General features: G+C 32.1%; 1 protein-coding gene across 3 annotated transcripts; it reads left to right on the top strand.

The window, feature by feature from the left end:
• Positions 1-2274: 2274 nt before the first annotated feature.
• LOC133289945 (casein kinase II subunit beta-2-like) lies at positions 2275-5617 on the top strand. Of its 3 annotated transcripts, none has more exons than XM_061487992.1 (5): positions 2275-2657; positions 3588-3806; positions 4241-4350; positions 4432-4594; positions 5154-5617. In XM_061487992.1, the coding sequence occupies exons 1-5, from the start codon at positions 2414-2416 to the stop codon at positions 5282-5284; spliced, it is 867 nt and encodes a 288-aa protein (XP_061343976.1). In that variant the 5' UTR covers positions 2275-2413; the 3' UTR covers positions 5285-5617. The 3 variants fall into 3 exon arrangements, with proteins under 3 accessions (XP_061343976.1, XP_061343975.1, XP_061343974.1); XM_061487991.1 differs by having other exon boundaries at positions 4432-4597; XM_061487990.1 differs by having other exon boundaries at positions 3555-3806; positions 4432-4597.
• The last annotated feature ends 2758 nt before the right edge of the window (positions 5618-8375 follow it).

The following is an 8375-nucleotide window of genomic DNA, read 5'->3' as shown; positions in this document are numbered from 1 at the left end:
CGGGGGCGCTTCCTAGGGGTGTTAACAGACCGAGCCGAGCCGAGCTTTGATCTTAAAAGGCTAAGCCTGTGTTTAAATGTCTTAGCCTGACATAACCTGTTACATATTATGAATATAATTATCGGTCTGTGGCCTGGCTTATTTACGAAAAATAAAAGCATGATTTAGCTGTTTAAAAAAATAAAACAACAAAAATTTATTCAAACAAAATATATGATCCACACTACTAATAATTTCACAAAATTTCATAAATTCAATGTTCATCCAAAAAGCATAATATAGAACAAAATCATTCAAAAAGTCTGTTTAACCAATAAAATGTGATGAAATGGGTTGAGGAGAGAGAGATCGCTATTATGAATAGTATAAAATATATAAATAAAAATAAAAATTAGTATATCAGAAAAGCCTGAGAGGCTCTAAGGCCGAGCTTTTGAATTGAAGTCTGAAGCCTTTTTATTAAACGAGCTTTTATATGAGCTCAAACTTAGTTCCAACAACCAATTTTAGACATATAAGCCAAAGGCTCCTGATTTGTTTAGCACCCCTAGCGCTGCCCCCGAATCCTAGCCCTAAATGTGCAGACATAAACAAAATTTTCTGAATCCGCTACTTATTATGTCCCTAGAGCTTGAACAAAAGATAATCAATTAAGTTGAAAGAATTCCTGTTAGTTGATGCATGTAATTGGTGTATTTCCACATTATTCAATAAATTCAAAAATTTATGTATTATTAAACTCATTAAATGATATAGTAAGATATCATTAAACGTGCCAATGGATACCAATTTAGTTAATTAGTTTGCAAGGGAATAGTCTCGTTGAACCCAATCTTTTGTGCTATATCTTAGTAAGAAAATGTAATGTCAGCTATAAGTCAACATGACCATTAATAATCCTCTTGGTCTTCTGTAAATTTCTGGACATCCCTTTGAACTCTAACCTACACACCACTCCAACTAACTTTCATAACACATGAGCACAACGGAACAGTAAAGTACGAGTGCAGTATAGACTTGCCGTTATGTAAGAGTATAAATGGGATTATAAACTTCTAATATATATGTGAGTCATGATGATTTTACACTAGTGTAAGTTACACTCTTAATCTTGTCTATTAATCTTACTTATATTTAAGGGCTCAAATTCTTTAGTAATGTGAGCTATTGGATACAAGTGGATCAATGGTCAAGATTGAGTGTAAGACTTCTAACTCTTACACCGATATAAGAATATCCTGTCCCTATATATATATATATATATATACTCTCAAATACTATAGCAACTTAAAAACTCTCTAACTTTACCTTTTTTAAAATTTAATCTTTGGCTCTTTAGCAGTCCATCTGAGGGGGCGTTTGGTTAAGGAGAAATTTTTTGAATACTAGGAAAATGTAATTACTAGGAAAATAATTGGAAAGTGAGTTCGATAGGAAAATGTAAAAAATGTTATTTGGTTGGAAGAAATTTTACCGGAAAAATTTGATAAATATTATGAAGTCTATGTTTGGTTTGAGTTAAAATATTAATGAAAAAATGAGTTACAATTACTAAAATACCCCTTTTTAAATTTTTTTGAATGTAAATTACTTTAAAGTAACAGTGCCAGTTGAATATTTGTGTAAAATTTAAATTTGAACATGTGTTGAAATATTTATCCAGATAAATACAAAATACTACTTCTAAATTGTCTTTCTCACTAGTAACTTGGCTTCAGTTTTAACAAACAATTATAAAAGGCCATGCAAATAGCAAAGATGTGGAAATGTTTCAAATCTTTCTACCAAACATAGACTACTTTGCCAAAGTCAAATGCATGGAGAAATATTTAAAAAGCTTCAACCAAACACCTCCTTAACAATAAGCAAAAGCCACGTTGGGGGTGGAACATGGACCAAATCTTGGATATAATAGAAATAGCATCTTTATCAAGGAGAAAAAAATAGAGATATAGAAAAAATAACCGTAAAGTAAAGATAAGAATAGTATAAATATGTTTTTTTTTTATATTAAAAAAATATATATTACTTTTTTGATATTTGGTAAAAAAAATGTATCGGTACATTCATATTTTCGAAAATATTTTTGTGGAACAGGGATATGACGAGGAGAGGTAACAGAGACACGTAGGCAAGAGAAGAGACAAAAGTGGTCCCGCTAAATATGCTAATCACATGCGAGGCATGTTTGATAGCGATAGGGTTAGAGTTAGAGTAACATTAAATGCCAACAAAAACAAAAATTCCAATCTTTCATAATTAAAATGTCAGAGAAACACTAACACAACAAAGTATACATTTGTTATTTTGTTAAAACCCCCACACAGAGAGAGAGAGAGAGAGAAACTCAACTGCAGAGTCTCTGTTTGGGTGAAATTGATATCATGATTTGGTTGAGTTAGGGTTAGGTCATATGTGTGAGGAAGAAGGAGGAGGAGGAGACGGTACTATCATGTATAGCAACAAAGAGCGAGGTGGTGGTTCCAAGTCGGAGGTTGATCGGAGAAAGCGAATCAACGACGTTCTTGACAAGCAGTTGCAGCGATCCACGCCTTCCACTTCCACTTCCACTTCTAGGCCCATCAAGGCCCAATCCTTATTACCCAATCATCACTCTCCTTCTCACTCCCTCTCTAAGAACTCCAACGCTTCTCATCGTTAGTCTTACAACTTTTTCTCTCTCTTTGTGTGTGTTTGTGTGTTTTATTTTTCATTCTTTAGAAAAAGAAGAATAAAACAATTAGCGCCTGTTTGGATTTTTTTTTAAGTTAGAAACTCCTTATACGCATAAGTCAAGCCAAACAGATTTTATGAAAAGCTCTTGTAATGAAAATGAAAAGCTCTTTTTTTATAACGAAGAAAAAAAGCTAAAAATTAAAAGCTCTCTTATCTGTTTTTTTTAAATTGTGTGATTTTTTTTTTAAATGAAGAGTGATAAAGACATAGAGATATAATTTTTTTGAAATATGTGCTTTTAAGTCATTTTTAAGCTAAAACTTTTATGTAATTTTCAAACAGCTTCTAGCTTCTTTTTTTTAAGCTCTTTTTTTTAGCTTTAGCTTATAAGTAACTTTTAGCTTAAAAATAAGAGGATGCAATGCTATTAGTTCTGTATTGGACATGATAGAAATCTCACATTTTTTACTGTGGATTCTTTATTTGTTTATTTTATTTTTGTTAGGGTCTCCACTCTCCACTTAATTTCGTCCTGCCAAACAGCACCTTACCTGTTCTTATGTATGTTCATTCATATTGGTTTCTCCTCATTTGATGAATTCTGTTTTGGTAGATGTTTACTTTTCCAAGATTAAGTTTTTGTAAAGACCAGTACTTGGGGGGTGATTTTACATTGTCTTCTGATGCAAAGTATTGCTTTCGGTTTATGTTATTTTTAAGTTATTTCTGCAATGCAACATAAAATTTGTAAAGAAAACAAGAATTGCACCGAAGAAATTGGTGTCGAATAGATTCAGGTGAGAGCTGACAAAGAAAGAGGAGAATATGTGTGGGAGATTGGCCTTTCCTGACATAGAACCACTGAGACTAACTTTAAGTAGCTGACCTGTTTTCTTTTGTGTTGAATGCAGAGGAATCCGGATCAGACAGTGAAGAATCAGATGTTAGTGGTTCCGATGTGGATGACACATCTTGGATCTCGTGGTTTTGCAATCTTAGAGGAAATGAATTCTTTTCCGAAGTTGAAGATGATTACATACAAGATGATTTCAACCTCTGTGGACTAAGCAGTCAAGTGCCTTACTATGATTATGCACTTGATTTGATTTTGGATGTTGAGTCCTCCCATGGTAAGCTTATTTTTGTGTTTCTAGTATCCATTAAGTCTGAGAGGGTGAGTATGGAACAGTGGTAAAGCTGCTCCTTTGTGATTGATAGGTTACGGGTTTGAATCAAAGAAACAACATTTTTGCAAATATGTAAGGGTAAGGCTGCGTACAAGGATTTTCCTCACTCATACCCACGCTAGTCGGGATTTAATGGGGAGTGGTTTTAGTATTCATTAAGTCTAGAATACAAGGGACGTGATGGTATGCCATGCAAAAACATATGTGTCACATGCTACTAGTGTATTGTATTCTGTCTGAATCGTGGACATTTATTTTGCCTCAAAGCTGAATTCAAATTGTACACTGATGTCACTGTAGCTTTCATTACCTATCTGGCTGTTCTGTAATTTGTTTGTTTGACTGATACTATCGGTCAATTTGAATGGAATGCATAGGTGACATGTTAACGGAAGAACAAAATGAGTTAATTGAATCTGCAGCAGAGATGCTTTATGGTCTGATTCATGCCCGGTACATTTTGACAACCAAAGGAATGGCTGCCATGGTATGATTTTCCTGCCAGTTGTCCTTCTTTCACGCTTTAATAAAGTTAGCATTTGTAGTATTGACATTGGATTATATACAGTTGGACAAGTACAAAAACTATGACTTTGGCAGATGTCCGAGAGTTTACTGCTCAGGACAACCCTGCCTTCCGGTTGGCCAGTCAGACATTCCTAGGTCAAGTACTGTAAAAATATATTGCCCCAGATGTGAAGACATTTACTACCCGCGGTCCAAGTATCAAGGTAGTATCCTTTGATAATGTCTCTTGTTGAGCTCCTGTCATTCATTTATTATGTCTCTAAGATTTTATTTTTTATTTTTAATTACTCTCTGTCACCCAATGAGTCCCCTTGTCTTTGAAACACTTTTTTTTCTTTGTGTGTGTGTGTGTGTCTTTTTTATTTTTTATTAATTGCAATCTGAAAAAAGTAAAAAAGATATTTGTATGTTGACCCTAAATTCCTTCCTATATGCGGTTAACTATCAAGAAAAATAGCACCAGGAACTCATAACTAGTGTTAGTCATATAATGGAAATGATGATTAGAGTTTTAAAATACCGTGTCTATCATGTATCTATGCAGACCTTTTCCCCCATTTTTAATAGGTGCTTACTCAAACACATCATAGTGTTTCAAATTCAAAACCTCTCTTCAAATTCAAAACCTCTCTGTTCACTAAATTCTCAAGACTTTTTTTTTGGATTGCCTGCATGTTACTTTATGTATTGACATATAATTTTGGGTTAAATTTTATGATGGAACGTAATGCCCTGTACCCAAATTTCCTTAACTGCATCCAGATATTGATGGAGCTTATTTTGGAACTACGTTTGCCAACCTCTTCCTGATGACTTACGGGCATCTGAAGCCACAAAAGCCGTCACAGAGCTATGTTCCAAGAGTTTTTGGTTTTAAAATTCATAAGCCATGAAGCTGGATGGAATTCAAGCTCACATCAAAGTAAGAGTCTGCGCATGTCTTGTTTAGCTCGGTCTTTTGTTGTATTTCTTGAAAAAGTCGGTGTATTTCAGTTTGGGAAATCAGTACAATGTAGAACATAACTGTTGTATTCATTTCGGAATATTTTGTAAAGATATGTGCTGGCATGACCAGCAAGGCAGTAAGTTCTTAATTTTTGTTTCGGCTTCAAATTTAGTGAGCTCTTGTAAAACATTGTTATAGGTTTTTTTGGTTAGGTATTTGAATGCACTTGTAATGGCTTGTATCAAATTGTTTTCTCATACTTACATTCATTTCATGGTTGTTATGGTTTTATCTCGACGACTAGTGCATCATCCCTGCTGATTTTTATAATTCATGTTTTGTAATTTATGTTACTTGGCATTTGTATATATAGACTTGAACTCAATGGATTTGGGCTCATAAATCTGATTTTGTGAATGGGCTTTATTTGTTGCACAATTTTTATCTTATGCTATAGAGACTATTATTGTGGGTCTATTATTTTTAAAATAAAATAAAAAAGAAAATGAGACATAAATATCGATGGTCATGCTCAAAATCAAAATTTATGCAGAAATATAAGACAGATAAAGCCCTTTGTAAATTATTTCAATTGCTCCATTCAAGTCCATCGTGTCAAGCATTGCTTTACTGATGATTATTATTATATGGAATGTGTAACACTAGAATCGATGTAGAGGATATTTCTACCTTTCAGCAGCAGAATGGAATTCCCTCTATTGTAATTCATTCTTACCTTTTATAAGATGGGCTTCCATTTCTGGTTACTAGATTGAGATAGGAGGGAATTTTGATAAAAATAGATTATTTTAATTTGATTTCAATATTAAATAAAACACAATGAACAGAAGAAACTTTATGTTAGAATGTGGCAAAAGTATTTTGGAGAGTAAATGCGTGTCCTCAATTAAATAGCTAAAGTACTGTGGAGATATTGGAAAAACAAGCAAATGGAATGAAAGGTGAATTGTTCTGTAAGCCAAATGATCAGATTCCAAAATTCCATTAGGTGGTGTTTGGTTGGAGCTTTTCAGCGGATATCTATGTTTCTCAAGTATGGCTTTTAGAAACACTATGTTTGTTTTAACGTTTTTTACCAAAAACCCATCTATCCAATTTGTCTGGATTTATGAGAAACATATATATCCGCACTGTTTAGAAACCCAATTTGAAGGTGAGATTTTTCGGAAAACCAGTTATCTGGCTTTTAATGTACTGTTGATTTCATAAAGTTACCTAATTTTCCCAGTAAAATTTTTCCCCACCAAACAACTTTTTTTTATATTTTTCTACCTATCTCACTTTATCTACCTTTCCAATCATTTCTCTATCTATCTCATTTCTCTACTATTCCAAAAAAATTTCCTGAACCAAACGCCCTCTTAGAGTTGCTTTCTCAGACGTATTTTGTTCTTTCATAGTTTGGTTTTTCTTTAGTCATAAAGAGAGGAATAAAATAAGAATAAAAATAAAAGGAACAAGGTAGTGAGGACAGATTGAGAGGTGGGAGCAATGTGTCCTATTAAGGCATTAGGAGACATGGAAGGTAGATGAAATCGATAAGGACAGTGATTAGGGTTATGTAAGGCGATAAGGAGAAAAGAAAAAAGGTGGGTAACAACTAAGGTAGCACCCAACAAAGAAAATAGCAAAACAGCTAAATTAGTACTCTGAAAAGTTGGATTTTCCTCCTTGTTAACATGCAAGTATTTGGGGCAAAAGGTTGGCAAATAATATGCTAATACCCTCCTTCGGCTTGTTCTTATGTTCTGCCCGCACGGTATCCCATTGGATTGATATTACAATAACTACTAAGCATTAAGAAATATGTAATTTTAAGTGGCCAATTAAAAAAATGAAAACAATTAAAGATTCTAAGTGGCCAATTAAATGAATTCGATTCATGATATAAGGGTCCGTTTGGATGAATTTTTTTTTTCTTCTAAAAATTAACTTTTTTTTCAGGAAGAAAAATCACTTCTCATTTTAAATTTGTTTGGATGTCTATTTTTTTTAAAAAAAAGCATAAGTCACAAAAAAAGAATAAAAACTTGCTTTTTTTAGAAGAGAAGTCAAAAGCTAAATATTTTTATAAAAATATAAATAGTTTCAACTTTTATAAAAAATATTTCTAAAATAAAAAAGAGATAAAAATTAATTTTTCTAAAAGCCCAAACAAACCGACTCTAAGTATATTTGGTTACAGCAGAAGTAGGTCAATTTCAATTAAACCTTACTTCTAATATTAAAGGTTTAAAGTCCAAAATTATCACTCTCAGAAAGAAATTTTATTAAATCATCACTCTTAGCCTAAAATTATATTAGCAATAGACTATTAAAAAAATTTGATGGGTGAGTTTCTTTACTTTAAAAAATAATTGAATACAACAGGAAAAGTAATATATATATATATAAATAAATAAATATGTACTCCAGGGAGTATATAATTATAATATTAAAGTCATATTTTTTTTTTCATTTTTCACATTAGTTGACAACTTTTGAGGAGAGAGAAAAAAATATAATTTTAATATTATAACTATGTATTCTGGAGATCCGGAGAGTACATAGTCATAAACATTTAGAATGACACAATTAACATCATTTAAAATGACAAATGATTTTTTTTCTCTCTCTTTATATTTATATTTATATATATATATATATATATATATATATATATATATATATATATTTCATTGTATTTCCAAGTATACGGCTAAAAACCATCTAAAAGGAAATCATGTGCTTTTAAAGCTTTTCTCTGTCCATGTATTGATTTTCAACACATGGTTAGAGTAAAAAAATGATCGTAATTACATTTTTAATGACAATTATACAATAACACATGGAATTTAAAAAAAAAAAATTAAAGTGACCTAGTATGATTAATCCAAATAGTAAGGAGCTCGTGACTCTCATTTGCGAAAATGTATTTCGAATCTTATTAGAACACGTAGCAGAGAATACTCCTTTGATGTGCGTCCTATATTAGCCTTTCTCTACCGAAGAAAACAAAATAAAATTAGTGCAAAAAA

The sequence above is a fragment of the Gastrolobium bilobum genome, unplaced genomic scaffold, assembly GCF_033153095.1.
Source record: "Gastrolobium bilobum isolate Gb01-03AN ecotype WA unplaced genomic scaffold, APGP_CSIRO_Gbil_v1 utg16824, whole genome shotgun sequence".
NCBI lineage: Eukaryota > Viridiplantae > Streptophyta > Magnoliopsida > Fabales > Fabaceae > Gastrolobium > Gastrolobium bilobum.
The sequence above is the reverse complement of the archived record's forward strand: the minus strand, read 5'-3'. Positions and strand labels throughout refer to the sequence as shown.